At 40.3% G+C, this 25,642-nt stretch overlaps 1 protein-coding gene across 7 annotated transcripts in view; it reads left to right on the top strand.

Moving 5' to 3' along the window:
• LOC311269888 (unconventional myosin-XVIIIa-like) overlaps positions 1-25,642 on the top strand; it is a 74,655-nt gene that overhangs the window by 3,991 nt on the left and 45,022 nt on the right. Inside the window, exons 1-17 of one of the 7 annotated variants that reach the window (XM_084374393.1) lie at positions 6,791-6,912; positions 8,210-8,462; positions 8,631-8,653; positions 9,929-10,687; positions 13,401-13,490; positions 15,017-15,043; positions 15,989-16,048; positions 16,861-16,948; positions 17,299-17,405; positions 17,493-17,669; positions 17,813-18,023; positions 18,138-18,280; positions 19,132-19,232; positions 19,384-19,447; positions 20,182-20,326; positions 23,372-23,542; positions 24,383-24,473. In XM_084374393.1, the coding sequence (XP_084230519.1) occupies positions 8,423-8,462; positions 8,631-8,653; positions 9,929-10,687; positions 13,401-13,490; positions 15,017-15,043; positions 15,989-16,048; positions 16,861-16,948; positions 17,299-17,405; positions 17,493-17,669; positions 17,813-18,023; positions 18,138-18,280; positions 19,132-19,232; positions 19,384-19,447; positions 20,182-20,326; positions 23,372-23,542; positions 24,383-24,473 (2,297 nt within the window). In that variant the 5' untranslated portion in view covers positions 6,791-6,912; positions 8,210-8,422. The other 6 variants (XM_084374392.1, XM_084374391.1, XM_084374394.1 and 3 more) reach the window with 6 other exon arrangements.

The following is a 25,642-nucleotide window of genomic DNA, read 5'->3' as shown; positions in this document are numbered from 1 at the left end:
TTGTACTGGTGCTTCTGGATCAGTCTTAGTTAAATGCATGTATGCATGGAGTAAAAGACATCACCACATAATATTACTTTATACGCGAGCCTTGATATTTATTTATTCTAAATATGTGGTTGTACGCCCACATATAGGGGATTAAAGGGTGTCTGGATCATGGGCGGAACTGTTAATGACACTGGCAATGTGCTATTCTGCTTGTACGTATGGGGGAGTGTGTTTGTGTGTGTTTTGAAAGAGAGAATGTGTTCTGGTGTATAATCCCCCCTCCCCCCCACAGTCCTTTGACACCAAACAATAGGACGCTGAAGGAAACAACGGCCCAAACGCCACCACAGACCATGGCCATATGGTCTTTTAAGACTTGGCTGGCAGCCCATTCAGTTCTTTTCGCTCGGATAATCATGTAGAGGAGCATCAAGTTAAATTCTTTATTAGCCGGTGCAACAAACACCTGAATATGAGCGGTCTGAAGTGTTTTGTTTTGTTGTAATACAGTTTAGAAAGGGGGTGGGATAAACTTTGGGTCAGGTTAGGGCTGGGACTCTTTTTTGAGATGTCCCAGTAATGTCTTCACAGTTTTTTTTTTGTTTTTTTTTAAATAAAAAATACGCTACAGTTTATTTTCTTATCATAAAATTATAACAAAATGGAATGGACAGTAATAATTAAAACCCCCCACATATTAGTTACACTATAAGGTTTGACTTGCATGTAAATAACACACTTTAGTAATTTCAGTTTAAAACTAGCGATTTTTCTAATTTTTCTGATTAGTATTTTTTTCTCTGACTTCTGATGGAATAAATTAATTTAAAAATGCGCTACTTTGGCACTGATGCAGCCGCCTCTTTGTCTGTAGTCACCACTCTGTGATCTCAGTCTATGTCCCAGCCACAACACTATCTAATTAGTTACGCATCATAAGTAATAGCCTATCAACACTGCATAATCTAAATCTCTGAAGTAACCGAACCAAAGAAATCAAATGAATATGGTGGAGTAAATAGTACAATATTTGGCTCCTAAATATAGTGGAGTCGAACTGTAAAGTAGCAGAAAATGGAAATATTTGAGTAAATGGTACTAACTTCCATTTCTTTACTGGTTATTCTAAATTTTGTCACTAAGATTTTCATTTTTACTGCAATTATACTGTATATTAGTTGCAAATATCAGCTATTGGTCTCATTAATGATACATAATCAGTATCTGTATTTGCCCTGAAAAAATCATATCAGTTGATCCCTATTTAAAACTGAAAATGATATCACTGAACCTTGAAAATTAAGAAAAAAAAACACAGTATGGTAATCTTGCCCTTACTTACTCTAATTATTATCAGGTATTTCAGGTATTAGAAATATCAGTCTAATACCTGAATTATCATTCTAATACCTGAAATCAAATAATATATAGACTGTTCATTTGAAAGCACCACAGTGAGCTAATTGTCAGATACAGATTTGTTCAGAATTACATTCTATAAGTGTGGTGAATTCATAATCTGACTGACTCTTAAAGTTGCTGAGTATTGCTTGAGACTGTGACCAGGATCAGATTTGTTCAGCTTGTTGTGAAAGTTCAGTGCTTGACCCATAGTGTTGAGCCATACTTGGCTTGTTGTTCAGGCATTAAGATGTCACAGGTGCACTGTACAAGGCTGGTATGTAGAAACCCCTGACATTGACAGTCTTACAGCAGTGACAACATATATGCGAACAATACCAGCTTTACCGGTCATTCCTTGAGGCACACCTGTTTTGAGAACCATGTGTGTCAGTCTGCTGTGTAACCAGAAAATGTTACGACAGTAGGCACTGGGACGAGAATACAAATCAAACTTTAGTTAAAGTAGAATTTGTGACAAAACAGCATTGTAATGAATTAATGTGGTGCTGCAGAGAAGTTCTGACCTACAAATATTGTTCTGCAGATGTAAGAAAACATGTTTGTTTGGTACAGACTCCAGCAAATGTCACATCATTGTGGTTTCAAAAGTTTTTTAAGTTAAAATGAATATTGTGATGCAAAAATGGTCACTCCCACTAATCCTGAACCATACTGCAATTGTTATATTTGTCAAAAATAGTCACGATATGTCACAAGGATTCATGCTTTGTTTACATGTTCTGAGTCTGGGAAAGGGCCATTAGTGTGATCAAATATTAAGTAAAGCAGAAATGGTATCAAATTGGTGTCAAGTGCACTGTTAAACAGTAGGTGTGACCTTGATATGTGCTTATGTGTGCTTGTCACATCGTCTCTCCCTCCATCTAGTACTTTTACCTTATAGCAATTGGAATTACATGAGACTGCGGGAATTAATGTGTAATCAGCCAGAAAAAAAAACCTCTTCATTCACTTTGCTTTGTCCTACATTCAACTGATCCCGATCATTATAAGACAGGCCATTTTTTAAAAGCAGAAAATGTGCATGTGAGCGTGACCTAGAAGCAACAGCACTATTTATAGGTGGTTATAATAAGATGTGGATTCTGGATCTGGAGCTCTGCAACACAGTTTGAACCATATGTGATGCATGTTTTACATATTGGCTGAGTTTATAAGCTGTAAAATAATTTAACCTTTTGGCGAATATGCTTAATCGCTTTCTTATTCAAGTGTTCGATGTGAAGTTAACTACTGCTCTCTTATGTGTCTGCTAAAAATGAAGCTACAGCCAGGTGACTTTTAGCTTAGCTTAGCATAAACACTAGAAGCAGGATATTACTAGTTTAACTCTCTTAAGGATCTCTAAAACTCACTAATTAACATGTTCTAGCTCTATCTGTCTTTTGGTATCTAGTTGTGGGTTCAATGTGCTGGACTATCTCCTGGCTGGGTGCAGCAACTTCCTGGACAACCTGTCATTACCATGAGGTTACCAGGCAACCAGTGTCGATGTGTGTAACTGTAGTACTACTGTGTGTTATTGATCATAAACTTACTATTCAGAGTTGGTATCAGTTGAACACCTGCTCTTCCTCTGTCTGCTGTCCCTTTAAGTTTTTTTTATTATCATTATATGGTTTCTGATTACAGTATCATCAGATAGTTTGCATTAGGCTGAATAATATATGCCTCGCCAATTACACGTGAGTCTGTCTGACTGGTGTAGTCTCACTAAATCTAATTGTCTCATTGAACATTTGCTTTTTTGCTATTTATAGGCTCAGTACTACTGCAGGTCACTTCTCAAGAGAAAGAAAGAACTTAAAATGTGCCCTTACATTTATTCTGGGCCTCAATTAAATTATCATATGCCTAGGCCGAGTATGCACAGCTGAGCACATGAACCTTTTGTCCATTGGGTGGCAGCCACCGTCCACACTACACAAGGCCAGAACAGCTACTCTTCTGTTTTGTGGCCTCTGTTTTACCTCCAATACTTTCAGTGTCTTTCCTCATTCACTGTAAGTTCTTCATCTTGGTTTTGGACTTAGGCCATTGAACATGTAATTGCTGAGATGACACAGCAGAATAATAATTAAAAAAAAGCTCAAAGCAACCAAAATCCGTCTGAAAGTGTTTCGCTTTGGCTGAGTGTTAATGTAATTTTGTTGTTAATGAAAGATAGTCACCCAAGGTGCAGCGCTGCTTTTTAATTTTAAAAACATAGTTTAAACATGGCAGCATAGCAACACACAGCCGCAAGCAGATACATGTGATATATCAATAATGTCCCAGATCATACCTTTCAGGAGCTAATTTTACCTGTTTACATTTAATAAAACTGAGAGCCAGGGTGGCCCGTGGCTGACCTGGTGCTGCCTAATGTCTCATCTAATATCCCTGCATCACTTATCTCTCAGTCCGTGCATTTCCTGTCTTTCTGCGGTCCAGACACAGTTTTATCATTAGGAAATTAGCAAATGGTGTAATCTCCTCCCCAGGATGCCCATTTAAATCACGTCATCCCCCTTTCCAGCAGGGTTATGTTACAGTAACAGACAGTATTAGCACCGGCGTGGATTAGAAAGAGGTGGGGCTTTCATGGACAAAGCCGGTTGTTTAGTGATAGACGCTATACTTAAGATGTCATTTTCCCTTCCCTCCTTTCTTAACATGCATTTATTGTTTTGTTACTTAATATTTTTATTGCTTTGACGCATACAGTGAAGCGAGTTTCAGATGCCGCCCTCTCATTTAATGAGTGACTGAGGGTGTTTTGACTGCTGTTTGACATATCGAGGCAAGACATAGTTGACATTCTTGGGTGTGGGACTGATAGTATGACTGTCAGTTAATGGGACACTGACACTTGTCAGGCACACCCTCATCTTGTAAGCCATAAATAAGCCAGTAATATTTTAATAGAGCATCATTTATTTGTTAATGATGCGTTTATTATAGATAAAATAACTGAACTGAATAAACAAGCTGTTCTCAGAGGCAAATAAGATCCCCAGAACACTGAAAGGTGGCAGGGTCTGCCAAATATAAACAAAGTAAAACAGTATGAAATTGTGTTGTCCTTTAAGTTTCAGTTTATTCAGTCATGAAAAGGAAGAGAGTTGTTTGTTTAGTTTGTTAAGTTTTACTTCTTGCTCCCACCTAAACACATGAACCACAGGTGAGTTCACACCTGACGTTATATTCTTTGCTCCAAAATCATGCCCGTGTGTCCCACTTTCAGAAAGACAGTTCTGATTTTCAGGCCTATTTACTATTAGTGAATCAAATCTGGGTCACATCCTGGACTTTTCACAAGACTGCTGACTGTGACGTGATGTCCCATGATTCATTTATGCTCTTACAGTAGTTCCCAAAGCATTGACATAGGTCAAATGTCTTTTTGAATGGAGATTTAATCTGAAATGATCATCTTAAATAGATAAATAAATGTAAATACTTTTATTTCAGGGATACATTCTGATTTTCAGCCATCCTGTGTTTTTGGTCAGTACCCGGATTATTAAAGAGATTGCTAAATAAAGCAATAGAAGATATTTTTGTGGACAAACCAAGAATCTGTGTTGTTTTTGTATATAACTTCTATGGTATATTCCAAGAATGCGGTATTTAACTCCACTTAACACTACACAGCGATGCCACATGATTCAAACAGCTTTCATAGTATGGACGAAGGATTTAAGTGGGACAGAATCAGCAGTGTTGATGGTGTACAGTCCTTAATCTTTGGTCTGCACAAGCCTTGTGTAGACAAACAGCCGACACGATGCTGTGCCCCAGTAACTGACTCTGGGGATTAGCAAACTGTGCTAGATAGAGCAGCTCGGCTGTGTTTGGCCTTGCCTTGCCTGAGTGCTAACATGTGAACTTGTGATTTATAGGAAGAAACGCCTTATAGTAGATTATAGTCTTTTGCAGGAAGGCTGTCTTTTTGCACATTACAATTAAATAGGAAGATACTTTTGCTTCTGCTGATTCACTTAATGGCTTTGCACTTTGTACACAAGCATTGTTTATTTGATAAAATGACCAGTTCATGAGTTTATGAAGAGGAAAAGAGCGTGAGATTGGATTAGCTCATCCCTGCCCAGCTGAGCCTGTTGCTACATCTCTGTGTTTTCATTGTGTGGCTACAGTCCATGGCACCAACGAGCTGAACGTCTACCTCCAGGCAACACAGCACATGTTTTGACCAAACTGGATTTACAGCAATGCAGTATTGACAAAACTTTCACTTTAAGCCACGACTTTGAACATTTTGTTATTATTCGGAGAGACTTGTTGTTAGAAAATGGTATTATTGGACTGGTTTGTGTGTCATTTTAAATCTCTGTGTTTGGTGCTACATTCTTATTCCGGTCTGTCACTGAACAATACAGCATATCAAATTTAGGTCAGTAGTGTGCCTCTGTGAAATGGTAGGACCCATAGATGAGTTTATAGCTCCCTCTTGTGGTGTGAAAGGCATGGTGAGGAACACGCCTTCCACAAATATGACAGACATGTTGTGGTCTTGGATAATAGGTCTAAACACTTTGGTTCTTTGCATGTGTTTGCATGTTTATCTATCTCGAAGTGTGTGTTACTGTGGCTGCATAGAGAGAAATGTTTCCCTATTATATAGGCTTGGGTTGCAGTGAAAGAATGGGTTTCTTGTTTAAAGCGAATATTCAAAGTCAGAATTCTATTTATTTTTTACATAACTGAATAAACAAGCTGTTCTCAGAGGAAAATAAGGTCCCCAGAACACTGTTTGAAGCTAGAAAGGTGGCAAGGTCTGCCAAATATAAACAAATTAAAACAGTATGAAACTGTGTTGTCCTTTAAGGTCAGTTTGTTTATTCAGTTTATTCATGAAAACAAAGAGAGCTTGTTTATTTGAATTGTTTAGGCTTAAAAAAACTACTACTCTTCCCCAAAACTACATAGTGCACCTTTAGTTTGCAGATATCAGTATGCTTCACATTGTTACAAATGTCTTACTCAACCTGTCATTGTTGAGGGGAATGAAAGGTTAAATAAGCTTTATTCAATTTTGAGTCTGTCTGGAGCAGGAAATGTTACCCTAGATGAATCTCCTAACAGCATTGTTGTAGTTTTTGTGGAATGGAAATAAATGTTACGTCATCTGATGAGAGAGACAACCTCACTGATTCCCTGTCAGCAGCAGAAGAGAGTGACAGGGAAAAGTGTCTGTGTTAATTGATGTGGGTCTGCAAATCCTATTTATAGCCCCTCCGTATCTCAGCAGCTGTCCCTTTTCTATCTCCCTGCCCAGCTCCTCTCACATTACCCCCCTCCACTCCCCAGACACAGCTTTACTTTACTGTGCTGTGCTGACTGTGACCCCGCCCTCGAGGTTGCCCTCCCACTCACTCAGGACTAGCGAGTGTGTGCTCCTTGCCAGACCCGGGTCCTAGCCTGCCTTGGCCCTGACTGCACCGCTCCAGTGACAAAACGAAGATTGGAAGGTTAACCAGGCCTAGAGAGAAGGTAATGGGCTCGGGCCTCTGGTGGACTGTGTGTGTGGCGAGCAGTGTGAATCGGCTCAGAGTGTACATGCTCTGCTTAGCAGTTCCATTTGGGCTCTGATGGCGTCTCAGAATGGCCTCCTTTCCTGCTGAAACTATTTATAGGAGTGGACTCTGATGAAAGAGGGGCCAGAGATGGTGAAACATGTTGAGGAACTGAGGAAAAGGCCAACTTTAGTTTGAACTGTTAAAGAAAAGTTGTGATAGGCATTCTACACATTTGCGCAAGTTGCATGTTTGCTTGGTCATTGAGTGGAGTGATGTGTAAGTGTGAAAATTGCAAGTATTTTTGTTTGATTCCTTTGTCAGTCGACCATTAATATTGCTGACTTTAAACAGACTGTTTGCCTCAAAATCAGGAACACATATTTTTCCTGTTACCTGTAGTGCTGTTTATCCATTTCGATTGTTTTGGTGTGAGTGACAAAGATTTGGAGATATCTGCCTGTCTTCTCTCCAATACAATGGAACTAGATTGCACTTAGCTTGTGGTGCTCAAAGCCAAAAAAGTGTATTTAAAAAACTCGACAGTAACGCCTCTTCCCAGAAATCATGACCTGGTGACTCAAGATAATCCACAGACCTTGTTGTGAGAGGTTTGACCGCCCATGAGTAAACGCGCGCCTACTTCTTAACCACAATACATTGTACTTTGGTAGAAAGAAAATAGTTCCTACATGAAATCGCTCACAACAAGGTCTGTGGTCTTGAGTGACTGGGTCATGATTGATGAGACGTTGCTGTTGATTTTTTCAAATATACATTATATATATATATATATATATATATATATATATTATATTTTTTGGTGTTTTGAGTGCCATGTAGTTCCATTATATTTGAGAAAAGGCAGACATCTAAATGGCGGATATCTCAAAAAAAACTGAAAATCACACCAAAACAATCTCGATGGATAACTAGCACTAAAGGTTACAGGAAAAATATGTATTTTTGATTTTGGGGTGAATCGTCCCTTTAATTTTTTAAAATCTCTGTTATTTGGAATGGACTTATGTTTTCTGATTGATTTTGTGTCATCACGACACATGAAACAAATGAACAACATTGCATATTATCATGTTAGTGTGCTGACTGAGGTAAAGGGTAGTTCTTCATACATTGTCCTGTATTGAGAGTAATGCCCACATAGTACAGTGTGTTGGTCTCGTCAGATCCTCAAGGTCATGTTTTCCAGTTGTTTCTTGTAATGTGAAGAAAGCAAACCATTTCATTTTGTTGTTCATGTGTTCTGTCCTCAGTGCTGCATGGTCCCACTGCCCTGTTGGTGTATGACCTGTTGTGTGCAGAAAACAAGTTCCCAGTATCCCACCGCTCACCCCTAAATTCCCATTCTTCATCGCTCCGCACAGCACACCCTCCTGTCTCCGACTGTCTCTTTTCTGTCCTCTCATCATTCCCTACATTTGTTCTCCACGTCGCTCAGCTTGTTCCATGACTTCTGGCCGATCTCCATGGCGTCCAAATCACGCTTTTCATTCTGGGAGCAAAAGGGAAGTCTCGCTTTTCTGTGTTTTTTCTTTTTGTTTGTTTTGCCTTTCAGTTCATATCTGCATGCAGTGGCCTGTGAATTTGTGAAATGCTCCTTGATGTTGATGGAGTTAAGCTTTGGTCTGAATATGCGGTTTGATCTTTTTTTTGTGTTGCTTTTTCTTGTGTAGGTTAAAGTTGAAAACAAGCCAGATGTAAGTGTTTCTTTCAACGGCGCTGTAATTCACATGATGCAAAATGTTTTGTGTGCAAGATAAGAGAGAAAAAGTGGCTACTAATTATGATCACAACGTTCTGCAAGCTGAAGTCAGCTTCATTTGCCACAGTCCTGTGAAGTCAGTTCACCATGTGTGGAATTTTGAAAACAGTGATGACAAACACAGTCCATAATCATTATTAAGAGTGTAGAAATAGGGCTTGAGGTGATGCTCATTAATCTCAGGACAACTACTGTTTGGAGAAATTTGGAGAAGTATTTTATAACCATTTAGTGTCTTCATTGTCAACACTGAGCATCACTTGGCTCATAGGAAATCTAGGTAAAAACATTAGACCTTCGAGGAACAAGACTGATATCAAAACAACACTAAAAGAAGTAAGTCCCATTTAGATCAAGGATCTCTTTTACAAGGTAGACCTAAATGCTTACTGGTAAAAAGTGCCACAAAAAACAAGTTTAAAGGTGCAATATGTAAGAATTTTAGTTGATAGAACGAAAATGAAAATACTAAAATTATCAACAGAATGACATTATGCCGTCTGTTTATTTTTTTTTGCAAGAGATATCTACCAAGTTAGCATGCTAACCAGCTAGCCCCATATTAAAGATATTTTGACTAGAAATTGGACAAATACACTTGCCAAGATTTTGAGTTTTTACAGTTCTTTCTTTCCCATTTCTATCCAGCCTTTGGGACCGAGAAATAGTAAAGTGTCCAGAGGATGAAGATTGTGATTTCTATCTTTCAAGTTTAAAGAGAAGTTAAGAAAATAGGAAGTTTGCAAAGAATGGCTTTGCAGATTAAAAAAAACATGCCAGTGGCTTGGACATAATGACATGGACATGAGTATAATGCACAACAATGAGGAAAATAAGTAATGAATCTGAGAGTCCTGTGATACATGCTATCCAGCATATGAAGATACAAGCATTAATATACAACACATCTCCATATTCAGTAACAGCCAAAAATATTGACATTGATGTTTTTGTGGTCAGACAGATGCTTTGAGTACATGTTCAACAGTTTGCCAACAAGCTCTAAAGTAGGAATAAAACAAGCACTAGCTTGAGTGAGGGTTTTAAGAAACATAAATGGAAATACACAAGCTAATATAAATCCATTGTTAAATAATCCTTGACACAGAGTTTCTGAGCCCAGAACTGGCTGGCTGAAGTCTTTGACAGTTGATCTTAACAGCCATGGGAATAACTGTGATTTTGTCTGCCTTGCTCTATTTGTATCCAGTCTGATGTAGATAGTAGTCAGCCTCAGGCAGTCACTAAACCTACGCAAGACACCAGAAGTGGTCCACAGTCGACTGCACCAGCAGCTGAAGAGTCCAATAGTAACGCTGACATGGGTGGCCCGGACGATCCGAAAGAGGAGGCGACTTCCAAAAAAGTTGTGAGGGTTGTGAGAAGAGTTGTTAGACGTGTGGTTCCTGCTGGGACGGAACAGCAGACCCGGCCTGTTCTTTCTGAGGCTGCCTCCGCTGCAGAATCTGTGGTCAGAACCGCCATCCCTGCTAAGGTAGACAAGGATGATATCTCCATGGGCCTTACCAGCCTAATGGGCAGAAGTAGAACCAAGGAACACCGGCCTCGCACCCGAACCCAGGACCGCAAAGAGGACGTCAAAGATGAAGAAAAAGTGGAGGAAGAGGAGGAAAAACCTCCTGTGGAAAAACCAGAGGAGGCCACATCTGCACCAAACCCTGCACCCTTAAAGTCCAACCCCCTCAGCCCTCCTGCTGGGTTCATTCCTGCTCCGACTCCCAAACCAGACCCTTTGGCACCACCAGCTGGTTTCATCCCTGCCACCAAACAGAATCTGTTGACTCCCCCGCCTGGTTTCATCCCTGCCAGAAAATCCAGTCCGGTCCCTCCAAAACAGAATCCCCTGGCAAGACCTCCAGGATTCATCCCTGTCTCAAAGACAGACCCCCTGGCTCCTCCTGCAGGGTTCATCCCAAAGCCTCGCCTATTTGCTGTCAAGAAACCGGAGGTACTGAGTGAAAGAGGTGCATGTTTGCTGCCTAACCTCTTAGTTGAGCATGCTGCGTGACAATAACACAGACATTCCTGTTCATATAACCTCCTCATAATGTTTACCCTGAGATAAATCTTCAACTTGAGATCTGCTTTTGGATATAGATCATCGTGACTTTTTATTACAACTGGAGTTATAATTAGCCTACGGCCTAATGACACTTTTTACACTTTCTCCAAAAGTACAAGTTCTGCTCTTGAGTTCTGACAAAAAGGAGCCTTGATATAATAAAGCCACCCTGAATAAGTGAAGGGAAGCAGGGTGCATGTACCAGCTCATGATCAGACTTCATCAGTGGGTATAAGGGTGTACTAATGGCCTGCACTCTGGTCGACTGGTCAGCTGGAGTTGTCTATGCGCACTGAGCTGTGACTCATTACTGTCACTTTCGTCAGGCAGAGCATTGAAGTTGTGCTCAGTCTTCTGTAGACCACTAAGGCTGAGGCTATAAGGATCTTTTTTGGGATACTTTTTGAAGAAATACCAGTCAGGATATGAATGATGATGATGAATATTCTTGTAGAGTGAATGATTCAGTAGGTCTTCGCAAATTAAACAACCATTTTCAACTACAGATCCGAGTTGGTCGTGTATAAGGGGCATCACGATTCTCCAAATCCACAAATCGTATAAACTTTTGATTTTAAAGTAGACATATCATGCTCATTTTTTGGTTCATATTTTTTATTTTATTTTGCATTACTACTAGAATAGGTTAACATGCTTTAATGCTAAAAAAACACATAAATTGTAATAAGGTCCAGTGCTGCCGCAATGCATTCCCCCTCTGTCTGAAAAGCTCTGTTTTAGCTTCTGTCTCTTTAAGGCCTGCCTCTTCCATATACCCAGTCTGCTCTGATTGGTCAGCTCACACATGCCCGACCCAGCACCGCTAACAACAACAGAGCAGCTGTGTTAAATCAATTCTTACGTAACAAACTAGCGGCCAGGCATAAATTATGAAAATGTGTGACTCTGACATAGTGTGATGTCACAAAGTCACGGAATTAAGGGCGAGACTACTGACAAGGTGTTTCAGAGGCAGTGATTTCTGTGGGAAAGAGGAGCTTCTGTTGGTGCGGACTTTGACCGTTTTAACTTGCAAGATCTTTTACATGCAAAAGAATGTATATAAAACACTGAAGGAAAGGAAAAAAACAAAAAAGCATAATAGGTTTACATTTATGCCATTGTCAGACTGTCGAGTCTTGATTTGTAAAGATCAGCATGTCGTTGGTTTTATGCTCTGATAGCTGTCATTTACATTTTCACATTCTTTAAAAAGCCAAGCCACATAATAACAATATTTCAGCATGCAATTGGGAGCAAGCTGTTCAACACAAAAACAAACGGAGTCAACAGTTTTGTTTTTGTTTTTCACGTTTCTCCGGAACGTGCGCAACTTAGTGGGGGTGAAGACAAGAGAAATACTGCTTTTGTTTCAATAACTGAAGATGAAAGCTCATTTTGAACGATTTTCAAGTCAGAATTGAAATCATGACACCCCTGTCATGTGTATGTGCAGGTTGGAACTCATACTCATCAATGTTATTTTGCAGCTGTCCTGGTTCAAACTCAAATACGCTGTCATAGCCCTTCTTTCAATTTGTAGCTCAGACAAGGTTATGTTTTTGTCCTGTTGTTTAGTGTCTCTGGCATTTTGTCTGTCAGCAGGCCATCTGAACATTTTATCAACAGATGTCCATGAAATTTGGCGACCAGCTGGAATTTGGCTGTGGACCGAAGGATTTGATTTTGGAGATATCCACTTGGTATTTGTGCTGAGGGATATTGTGTTTTGAACTCCTCTAGGGAGAGATTTAGTCTTCTGATATCAAGGGCAGGATCATGATTTTAGCTGAAATGTACATTTATATGTGACTTTTCTGCCCTCATTGGAGCTACGTATGCATGTAACTATTCACTAGTCATCGCAGACATCAGCCATTACTATTAGTTACAACAAAACTTTCCCTGAAAAAAAGTTTGTTGAATTCTAACTTTCAGCATATATTGCCCAACAGAGAAAAAGATTAATTAAAGCCAGCTCTGTAATAGTCCCACCCACACACTAAAAGTAAAAATGAATCACAAGTAAAGATCTTATCGTGATTAGAAAAGTTTTTAACTGCACAACCTCAACTTTAAATACAACTTAGATGAAAACAGAAGCAGATATGAGACATAACAAAAGATATTGATCCTAGTGCCACATCGCATACAATAAGGAGCTAAATTATAAAACCTGATGGTTTAATTTCAGGTGCTAATCCCAGATCTCTTGGATGTGGGTGCAGTTGTATGTGAATTCCGCTGAGACAACGCTAAGTTATTTAATTATTTGCAACATATTTTTGCATAAGTAACCACTGACAAACAAAAGCCTTGAACCATTCTTCTTTTGCTGCAGTGCTTAATGATCCAATTTTCTTTAATAGTCATTTTCCCTGACTCATTTCCTGGTTGAATTAATTGGAAAATTAAATTAGCGTAGTTAAAGCTCCTTTGAAGTTGGTTGTAATGTTGGATGTGAGGATCCAGAGTTTAAAGAAAAGCTTAAAACATAGATGTCTTTCTCATTGTCATCTTCCCATTTCATGTCCATCTGTGTGTGCGTGTCTGTATGTCAAACTGTGTGTCTGTGAATATTTGCATATATTGTGTAAAGGTAAAGGAGACATCTTGTCCCCCTGTGGTCCCAAATGGTAAACCGTCCTCTGTTGACCCACCCCAGGCTCAATCTACACCAAATAAACAGGTGTGTGTTCATCTGGCTGCAAAGGTACATGTAACCGTGTGTGTTTCTCACATTCAAAAACACTGAACATTTTTTTTTTTTAACATGGAGTGTGTGTGTGATCGTTCGGTTTTCAGTTTGTCCAAAGTGGACGATTAAAGCACTTACCCCTGGAGCATTGATTTTACTTTCTGACTATTGCAATTGCAATTGCTGGTCCTGCTATCTAACTATAGGTCCCAGAGCTGATTCCCACTGAGGACGATCACAAGCGCGTGAGGAGGATCTTCACCGTTGATGGCAAAGATGTAACTTCTTTCTCCCTATATTTGTTTGATTTGCACCTGCCATGCTACTGTATACCAAGGCTTACCCTGTGACCAGCCTGAGTCAACTGCTTGCTTCCCCAGACAGAGGGAAATGTGCCCAAATATTACCCAGGTCCCACTGCTAATAGGGTTGATGTCATTTCTATATTCCCAGGGCGCTGTGTTCCCCAGATTTACGTGGCACATAATGGGAGCATGAGAATGGAATCTATGTTCTCTAAAACAACATTATCTGCTTTGTCCTATGTTCCCAGAGTTAGTGGTAGAGTTAGCTTTTAGGACCCAGATTCAATAGGAGGCTCATGCGTTTCAACAGATTATTTAACTTGGAAACATAGGACCTTGGGAACACAGGGCCCTGGGAGCATAGAACTTGTGGAACTTTGGACCCTGGAAACATAGGATCTGAGAACATGGGGAATTTGAATATAGGGAGATAGGACCCTGGGAACATATGACTTTGGTAACATAGGACCTGGGAAGCATAGGACCTGTGGAGCATAGGACCCTGGGAACATAGGATCCTGGGAACATAGGACCCTGGGAACATAGGACCCTGGGAACATAGGGCTCTGGGAGCATAGGACCTGAGGAATATAGGAACTTGGGAACATAGATATGCTTCTAGGGTTGTGATATAAACTTTCTTTGCAGAATATTTTCTATGACTCAGATTACCTCAGAGTTAGTTCAGGAGAAGGAGAACGTGCGTCTTGGCAAAAAATATTTTGATTTGTTAAAACAATCATATCTTGTGATCCCTTCATGTTAATGGTAAAAACTTTCTGTGGATACTTTGATCACGCTGATTTTAATTTTCAATTCTTAATATTAATTTATCTTCAATAAATGCTATCTTAAATTGTATCCTCTGTGGTTGCTTAGTAACACTTGAGCTCAATTGTATACCTTTGATATTTAATTTACCAGCTTTAGTTCTGTGTTTTTCTTTCTCATTGCCTTCCTCTCATTCATTCTGTAGCATTTAACGCTCGGTTATCAGGTCCAGAGGAGCAACTTTGTGTTGTATGACGATGTTCTTTGCCTACTGTGATTATTTTGGCAGTGCTTATAAGGCAGTTCTTCTCTCAAAGTCGAGACTTCTCCTTGCTATGATCTCCTGTTGTCTCAATTTGTGTCCCATGTCTCTGCCTTTGCTTCTCTGTGGGTCATTGGATTCTGACTTGCTGCTGTCCTCTTTGCTGTTTGCATGGCCAGCGTGCCAGAGGCCACAAATCCTCTCAGGTACAGCCTGCTCGACCGTGGGCTCGCCGCACTCCTTCGCCTGTAGTTTGTTCTCTTCTACTGACCCCTCTCTGCCCTACTTTGTGTGTGGCTTCATGCTTGTCTATGTCTGGTTCATTCTGGGTTCATGGGCCCGGACTTTTGTAAAGTGACAAAAACGGTGTTCACCAAAGTTCGGTCAGGGATTCTTGACCCGGTCTCATCAAGATTAATAATTGATTAGTTTTACTTCAATGTACATTGAAGACAATGCACAGCTGTCTGTTGGTCTCTCTGCTTTCGTTCTTTACACACATGTATATACTGAGGTTAAACTGTGCTCATATGCAACAGCAAACCATTTTTTACATACCTTCAATTACATAATTCTGTGACTTAAAAAAAACCCCTCAAGGAATCCCTGATTTTGCTTGCAGTGATTCAGTATATTTGTTTAATATATTACAGTATATCCTTGTGCTGAGGCAGTATCATACTACATCTATAGCCGAGTTCATTAGCATTGTCTATTACATTGTTTTACACCTAGCTGCATGGTTCCCTGAATTTATAGCTCACTGTGAGCAACTGATCTTATTAACTGTGACTGTTAATATGAATTAGCATGAATTTCCCCACAGAGCCACACACTGCACTTCAGTGCACCTTGTAATCCCTGCTCATTAATGCATTAATATTGTAATTTTTTATGGTGATCACTTGAATGACTCATTCTGCTACTGTTGCTTGACTTATTATTGCATCATTGAACTGCTGCAGGGTTTTGTATTTTGTGTTTTATTACTCATATTGATTTGCGACATGCTATAAAAGTTTTTCACCATCCTTTTTTTGATTGTGCACTTGGAAAAGTGCTGTCAAATGTCGGCCTAACGTTTTAATTATATTCCCTAAAAATACTGACTGACCCAGTTGACTTCTGCTCCTTCCCTTCCTCCTCTCCAGTCAAAGCCTGTTGAGGACCCTGTGGCGATCCTTCAGGCAGCGCACTCAGCTGCAGCTAAGGTCTGACAGCGGCTACAGCTGATTGTAGTTCTGGTTGCATCCCCTCGTCTTTCAGAGTGATGTGTGTTTTGTGGTTTAGTCTGTGATGAACTAGAAAAGAATACGAATAATTGAGTTAGTGAGGAAATCCCACCGCCAGGAAAGCCTAGCTTTTACAGTATATCCCCTATAGTTGTTGTGGTATCATGGAGCACTCTGCACTTCAGTACTTCTTCCTGCTCTCCCCACATTTTAACTAGAGGGAGTAAAGGCACAAAATATGCTTTCTTGGTGCAGATGTCCGATGTGTATTATGTTAGCCTTATTGCATGTCTGAGGAAAGTGTGTGTTTACATGCATGACTCACGCCACTTGATTTGGCTGTTTGTAGTGTTATTATATATTATATAAATTATGTAGTTGTTTATTTCTGTGCAATCGTCATAAACTCATGTTTTTTGTGATGAAACACCCGTCTCACCTTCTATCTGTACGTCTTTTTAGTGAACACATTAAATGCACTCTCTCGAAAAGGTGCTTTAAGGTGGGAATCATGGGGACTGTAGTTCTTTTGTGGAGGGCTGGTGTATAATTGTCACCACAGAAAGAAGAACTCCTCCCAAGGAATTTTAGTCCCCCTCATAGTATGTCTCATGTGAATGTGAACTGCATGTTAATCCATGCTCGTCATCCGTAGGATCCTTGTGAAAGTCCATTATGCAGTTGTCTGATTTAACTGTCAATCAGTTTTTTTTCCATTTTCCTCCTCCATTTTGCAGCGTGCAGTTATTGATTCTACACGTTTTTCTCATCGTGTAAATCTGTTCCAACAGGGAAAGACTGAGGAGCAGATCGCGGCGGAGAAGGCCTGGTATAACACAGACAAAGTATGGCTTGTCCACAAGGATGGATTCTCATTGGGTAGGTCAAACTTTGTCATTTCTCTATCCTGTCAGTGCTGGTGTGTCTGTTTCTGGGTGACCTTTCTGATGAACTCTAGAGGTGGGCTTTTGAAGTTTATAAGATGCTTTTGATATTTTAATGTTAAAAGAGGCATCCAGACTAGACTACTCTATTTTCCCTCAGGCTGTGCGTAATAAGACTCAACACGTTTTCAACATTGAATGCTTATTCAGTCTTAATGAAGCTCAGACATTATTAAAAGAGATACAGCCGCCCCACATTATTAGACTTGTATGATAAGATGGAGATTTTGCACTCAGGGTCGAGATCGTATCATGATAAATTAACTCCATGTTTTGTGCATGCAGCAACCCTCCTGAAGACAGAGGCAGGCAGTCTGCCAGAGGGGAAGGTGAAAATCCGCCTGGAGAGTGATGGATCTTTATTGGATGTGGACGAAGATGATGTAGAGAAGGTATTTAATCATCAAATCAACTCTGAACCACATCAATTACAGATGACACCGGGTGAGTATTTGACCGCCTCTGACTTTGAATTCCAGGCAAACCCTCCGCTGTTCGACCGAGTGGAAGACCTGGCCTCGCTGCAATATTTGAATGAGTCGAGCGTGATGCACTCCCTGAGGCAGCGGTACGGCGCTAACCTGATGCACACCCACGCTGGGCCCAACATGGTGGTCATTAACCCCATTAGCGCCCCCTCGATGTACTCGGAGAAGGTAAGCTGCTGCCTGTGCTCATGTAATGACTCATCTCTTATGGAATGTGAAAATATGGGAATTACAATGAATGTGGAAATTGACATGTACAACCTTTGTCCTGTTTTGTCCTCTGCTTCACTGCTTCTTTGCCTTCTTTCCAGGTGATGCAAATGTTCAAGGGCTGCAGGAGGGAGGACACTGCCCCGCACATTTACAGCATGGCCCAGGCTGCCTATAGGAACCTCCTGACCACTCGCCAGGATCAGTCCATTGTCCTGCTGGGCAAGAGTGGCTGTGGCAAGACCACCAATTGTCAACACATCATCCAATACCTGCTCACCATTGCTGGCAGCACCAACAAAACATTCTCCAGTAGGTTGGAAAGGATCCAAACTCTAAAGAGAATGTAAACATAATGTTGTATAAAGTTGTTGTTAATGTTTTTATAACCCACCAAATGACTTTATTTGTCTCTGTTGTCTGTAGCAGAGAAATGGCAGGCGGTCTACACAGTTTTGGAAGCATTTGGGAATGCCTCTACCTGTATGAATGGGAATGCCAGTCGCTTCTCTCACATTGTTTCCTTGGACTTTGACCAGGCAGGCCTGGTGACCTCAGCCTCTATCCAGGTACAAACAAACTAACCTGTTGACCAGACTAAATGTATGTTTCTGCAAACCACAGATGTGTTGGAACTGTACATATTTCATATTACAACTCTACGTTCCTTTAGGTTCAGTGTTGATTTTTATGTTGTGACAACGCTGTGCTTATAGTCAGGTTAGGTTTGGACACATGAACTACTGGGTTAGAGTTTGGAAAAGACCATGTTTTGGCTTACAAAGCTGTGTCACCACACACACAGATAGAAATTGTCCCGACATCTCGTCAAAAATACCCAGTTTTGTTGCCACTAACACAACTTGAATGTCCTGACTTCTTGTTAAAAATATTTAGTGGTTTTATGCTTACAGATCTTGAAAGGCTGTTCCGAACAGTGGTCTCTTGTTAAAAATATCCACCAATGTTGAAATGTCTACTCAAACATTGTTCTCTGGCTTGGAAGCCGCCTCAGCCAGCTGTCATGACGCTACAATCCCCTACACCTCCTGACACGAAAGTTCGCTCATACATGTAATGTGGATGTGACACATATTGTAGAAATGTTAATATGATACGAAAGACACGTACAAGTTTGAACATATCCGTGGTTTGCATAAACATAAAATGCCAACATTTTTATTCTGGTGACTGGGCTGAATAAACAGATTTATGTGTTCATCTTTCAAGTCACTGGTGCTCAGCTTCTCCGTTTCGTACTCATGCGTACGATATCTGCTATGATCTCAGACAATGTGTCATAAACTAGCATAGATTCTCACCAAACTCTAGCGGGTTTTGTTATCATGTTTACTTGCACTGCCTATAATAAATACTATTGTTTATCATGCTAATATCCTGTTTTGCTGTGGCCCTGCAGACAATGCTTCTGGAGAAGATGAGGGTGACAAGAAGACCAGAAGGAGAGTCGACTTTTAATGTCTTTTACTACCTGACGGCTGGGGTAGACAGCGCTCTTAGGTCGGGATTTATACATTCATGCCAATTAAATGCACATTAAATGCATGTTTATATGTTGCGATAACATAATACTGCTACCCTACAATAAACATGTAGGTATTAGCAGACATGAGTGATGGTGATGTCTAATGTGTTCTCATTTTTTCATCAGGACTGAGCTGCATCTGAACCACTTTGCTGAAAACCATGCATTCACAATCATGCCTCAGACTAAGGTAAATACCACTTGTTAATGGAAGACTGGCTTACATTTACCTTTTATAAAGCTGAATGTTTATGCACTTTATATGCATATTTATGGCAAGTTTTTCCTCACTTGAATTGAGGGTCTAAGGACAGAGGATGTCGTTCACTGAACAGATTGTAAAGCCCACTCAGGCAATGTGATTGTGATATTTAAATAAAATTAATTTGATTTGATTTATATGAATGCAGCTATTTCTTGCGGGCATGGCTGAAAACAAATCCCTGTGTGATGTGCACCGGCACTCCAAGGGTAAAACTCAAATTATTAATGTTTTTTAATGTCTTTAAAGACACTGTGCATAGTGCTACTCATTTACTCTCACACAGAGGCATGATGTCCTATGATGGATTACAGGAATTAACAAAACACCAACATACACTGATTATTTTAGAGTCTACGTTGTCATCACTCAAAGGAGCAATAAGTCATCAGTCCTTTGCTCAATACATGCGGTGCCCTTATAACAGACAAATAATTCAAAAGAATTTTCTCAATAGAAACGAGAATGGGCCAGAGAGCGTGTTTTGAAAGATGGTGCAATCTCAACAACTGGCAGAGCAATCAGCGATATTTATCAATAACCTCACTGAACCACGGCAGATGGAGTCAGCTTTTTTAATCCTATTTTAACTCATAAAAAGAGACGTTTTTATCGGTAAGAGTTAAAAAATGAATTTTATTTTGATGTGTGCTATCTGCCAGACTGAGGATAAGCAGCGGGCCTCCCAGCAGTTTTCCAAACTGCAAGCAGCCATGAAGGTTCTGGGGATCAGTGCTGATGAGCAGAGGGCCTTCTGGCTTGTCCTCGGGGCCATCTACCATCTCGGGGCTGCAGGAGCCACTAAGGGTAAGAGTACCCACCTATTTTTTTTTTATTCCATAGCTGCATCGTTTATTTGTATGGGAAATCCTGACATACCAGCCGCAGAAATGCATTGGATCATCCCTGATTTGTACACCCAACATTGAATGGTGAAACAGCTAAAATGACCAAAAGTTGCCCCCGTTAGCTGATATCGTTTTAATGACATGTGATGTAATCTCAAAAATGTCAAGCTTGCATTATCTCACTGTAGGTAACATCTTCAGTGTGATGCAAGACAGCTGTAATCCAGAGAACTCAATAATGCATTTGCACTTTAGAAGATGTTGCACAGTGCACAGGTTGTTAAACTGCTCCACTGCACTGATCTGTACCTCAAAAAACAGGCATGAAAGCATTGACTATTATTATCCAGAGCTGGATTCTGCTGGCTCTAGTGTTCATTGTTTGAGTACCCGAATCACCAGAATAAATGTTGGCAATGTACGTTTCTGCAAACCATGGATATGTTGAAACTTTTTATTTATTTATGTTGCAACGTTACATCTCTTTAGGTTTAGTTTTCAATTCTGTGTTGTGGTAATGCTGTGCTTACGTTCTGGTTAGATTTAGGCAAAAAAAACCCACTTGGTTATGGTTAGAAGATGATGATGTTTTGGCTTAGAATAGCTGTTTTTGTCTCCATATTATCATATTTTAGAAGTCACAAACACAGTTGGAAATGGTCACAGGGTCTCCTTAAATCTCCACTGGTTTCACACTTACAAATGTTGAAACACAGTCTCGCGCAACAGTCACTGGCCTCGCAGCTCTTCTGCTACCATCCCCTCCACCCCCTGACATGAAAGTCATGTCATAAACATGTAATATGAATGTGAAATGAGATGTCAGTATGGTACATATGACATGTACACATGTGACATATCAGTGGTTTGCAAAAATGAATTGCCAACATTTTACTCTTGAGACTACACTGTATTTTGTCTTTTAGATCTGAACCTCTGTCAGGTTTGACCTTGTTAATCCTTCCTGAACGATCAGATTGAATAAACCAAACGCTGTTTGTGCTGCAGCAGCTCACACTACTGGCAAACTCCCAGAGTTTAATTGTTAGGAAACACTGTTGCCGGCTCGAGGAAAGAAAAACATAATTTTGATTTTGACCTTAAACCGTGACAAACATTTTATCTTGTCATATGAATGCATCAGAGGACTAATGGGGAAAGAGCAGTCCTCTTAAACATGAGGATTTGTTACCGTCTTTGAAGCTGTTTGTATGATGACACCTAACGTAAGAGAGCTTGACTGTTTTTTGCTCTAAAGTAATAGATCTGCCTCCTGCAACATTTTTGCTTTTATTTTAAAATGAGATGTCTGCCATTTGAAAAGGCTGAGGCTGTCAAAAAGAGTTTTTATTATTGGTGAGCTACGATTACTCAGATTTTTTTGTATGAAGGGCCTCTGCCGGAGGATAGAATTATGCATGTTTTTCAAATAAAGAGATTGACTTCTGGCTTATACTTTACACACTGAACTCTGTATATCATTTATTTGAACTGTCTTTACGGCACCTCTGATGTGCAAATTTAGCAAAGTCAAACTGAGGATACTGCATCAATGCACTTAATGTCTAACATATAAAATATACCAGAATATTATTCAACATACAGTTCACAAGGAATGAGTAGCAGCAGTGACTCCGTATTGTGTTTGTTCACTTTTCATTCTTTTGCACTTGCCAGTCACTTATTCGGACTTGCTCGCCAAATTATTTTCAGTGATCCTCTCCAGCTGGCTGACAGTCTTTTCAATGGCACTATAACACCATCCTGGAACAGTTTTACGATTTCCATCCGACATAGAATCTGCTATTGGGAATACAGATTGTTGACTACTTTGTCCTGATATTTTTATTAATTACTGGGTGACTTATGGATTCAGGACTGCTGACCTCCCATTAAACACCAGTGGTTCTCATGAAGCAACAATGCATCATGGGATAAAAGTTATGACACATTCAAGGCACGTATATTTTTAAGGGAATAATGTTTTTTTTCATAATCATACTCTAATTACAAAAAGCTTTCCCTGCTCTGACTTGGTTTGTGTTTTGACTGTCACACAGAATATAAACTGTATTAATGACTCTGTTTATTGACAGTGCAGCTTCATTGTGTAACACAAGAGGGCAGCACTGGTCTCTAATCCACCAAACCAAAATTAAAAGGACGGCATGAAATGAACTTTCTCTCCATATAGTGTACTGTCTACAGTTATATCTAACAAGTATAGATAGAAAAAAAGGCTGTGAGTCCGCCTGCTTTTTAAGAGCAAATATTAAACCTATGTCGTTTTTTTAATCTTTAAGAGTCATACACTCCTTAATGTTTGATTCAGTAATAATGGCAAATCCAATTTTCTCTTTTTGATGTTTGACCGCAATTTAAATAACTGTGGTGGTGAATATCTATCAAAGCAAATATTTAAATTTCTTCACTTGCCTCTATAACCATCCTGCTTATCGTCAGCGAGAGTATGCAGGGCTTCTGCAGCGCTGATGAAACAGATAGAGCCCACTACTCTCTGTGTGAAATCCCCAAGTTTCTCTCTTAAGTCTTAGAAGATACCACTTCATGGCGGATTAAAACTGATGTTTGCGCTCATATCTGCATGTTTCCATCACTCAGCCGCTAGATTAAAGAGAAACTTGTGTCTCCCAACAGAGGTCTTTATATAAATAAATGAATTGTGTCCCCAAATGATAAGTTTTGCTTTCATTCCCCAGACGATAAGAGGGGCAATTATCACTTCAACTTCATAGACTTTGATGAACATGAGTTGTTGAAGCTAGTGGATATATCTTTTGCTTCAACTGTAGTTAAATGTATTCAAGCCAGCATTCTGAGTATGCTTTTAGTGCATGTTCTCCCCAGCTGTGTCTGTGTCAGCTTGACCAGAGACATAATCCTACCCTGTCAGAGACAGGATTGTCACAAAGCTACCAGGCTAGCCATGTGCCTGGGGTTGCTGGCAGAAGGGCTAATGGAGGTTTTCATGCACGTGTCTCAGCTGGCAGGAAACAATTTGCACGTCATGAGTGGGCCCAGAAGGCAGCCTACCTGCTGGGCTGCACCCTGGAGGAGCTCTCCTCCTCCATCTTCAAGCACCAGGCCAAGGGCACCCTGCCCAGAGCCAGCTCCGTTCGCCAGGCTTCTGACGAAAATGGCACAGCAGATGCAGGTACTCCACACAGCACATTTACCCACCGACTCTCTCCTCTGCATTCCTGAACCTCCCTCCCTCCTCTCTTTCTCTTTGTCACTCTGTTTCCATACACACATGCACACATATGCCTCTGCTCATCACCTGAGGGAAATTGCATGCTGTGGCGAAAGTAAAGCTTATCTTAGTAATGAATACCACAGCTTAACAATGGCTATTGACAGATAAGTACACACGCTATGTCGGGACAAGCAATTTTGGATCTTCTCTTCATTCATTGTCCTTGAAATCATAATTGCCTCACATTGATTTTTCACACATACGCGTCCTCGGACTTCCATTAAGACTGCCACACACTTTGAAGGGCACGAGGATACAGTTAAAAGTCTGCCACAGCAGGGATAGACAGAACTCACCTCTGTTTCACCTTTCCTGTATCTCCCCCCCTCACACGAGACGGGAACATACAGTCGTAGATGTGTATGCACACATTCAAATATCCCTCAGGCACAATAAACCCGCTACTTTGTCTGATAGTGGGATGAATTAGGAGAGCTTAACAGGTGGCCATCGCCGCTAGGCACAGACACGAGTGTGCTCTGGTTTGATCTGACTGGTTCGGAAACACCTGAGTCCCAAATGACACTGCTTTACAGAGACAATTCCAGGCCCAGTTTGAATACTTCTGGGCCTAATATGCATAAAATATGATGCTGTTGTCGTGACCATATTTTTATTCTAGCAGCTCATTTCCACTTCTAATTCAATTTGTTCCAATGTTTTATTTTTATTGATGGAGATGTTATTGTGTACTGGCTGTTTCTGATTTGTTCTCTATCTTAATGCTTCTCATACCAGGATCCAAGGCCACAGCCATGGAGTGTTTAGAGGCCATGGCATCTGGGCTCTACTCGGAGCTCTTCACCATCCTCGTTTCTTTGATAAACCGGTTAGTACTTCTGATACTAGTACTAACGCTCCACTGTATTGAATTGGAGATGGCACATTTGTGGCCACGCCTTTATTTAATGGAAATGTGCAGATGCCTCAAACATTATTTAATAAATACCTTTAATACTTTCAGCTGGAGATATATGATATCTTCCGAAATCTTTGGCACCAGTTTTAGATTAGCGTAATTCTTAGTAGTTGAGTAGTACAAGAGGCTGTTTTCAAATGTAGAGCTTGGGTTTAGGTTTCAGAATCCTCACACTAAAGCCCCTTTCATGTATGAACTCAGGGCAACATCCAGTGAATCAGATCAGGATCTTGTCTACCATTGCCTGTTCGCACATGCGGCACACATCAGGAGATTGTCCATGTCAGACGTGTTCACACACGTTGGAGATACTCTATATTGTTTGGGCGAGGGGCACCACCTGTGCTGCCAGAAGTTAATCTAGTCCTCCCTCCATTTCACAGACATTTTCTCTTTCTTTGTCAGTGTCGTGTAAAATGACTCTTCTTCTTCCCCCTTGCATACTGGTATTCTTCCGACTACGTGCCAATTATGCACAACATTATACGTCATCGACACACCCACTCATTCGCTGTGAATTCATTCCAGACAATTATCTGTTCTATTCACACATGTGGCTCTCCCGGACTTAGGACTAGGGAGCTGACAGGGTAAAGTCCGGGGCAAATAATGCAGACGTTTGTTTTCACACATACAGCTCCTCTGGGTAAAGTCTGGACAAATCCAGAGTTACAGTGCATGTGTGAAATGGGCTTTATGCAGACATGTGACTCAAGGCATTTCGTCAAATTCTGAAGCAAAGTCTCAAGTCTCTTCTTTTAGCTTGGCTAAGTCAGATCAAGTCAAGTCAAGTCACAGGTTGTGGGGTTGGGTCGTACCTGCAGTATCTGGTCTTAATAAGAGAAAGGACGAGGTATTCATGCCAGTCTAATAATGATATTATTGACCAATTAATCTAACCTTTTCAAAAATAATTGCATTTGTATTATAATTACTGATATTTAGTGATATAATAACTTCCTAAAAGTTTTTTTTTAATTTATTGACAACATTGACAACAATTTTTATATTTTATATTTAAAGCTACTTCAAGGAAATTTCATTTTTTGTTGAATCTGATGGCCTCTGTGAAGTAGACT

Source organism: Pagrus pagrus (assembly GCF_965226575.1).
Source record: "Pagrus pagrus genome assembly, chromosome: 14".
Classification (NCBI taxonomy): Eukaryota; Metazoa; Chordata; class Actinopteri; order Spariformes; family Sparidae; genus Pagrus; species Pagrus pagrus.
The sequence above is the reverse complement of the archived record's forward strand: the minus strand, read 5'-3'. Positions and strand labels throughout refer to the sequence as shown.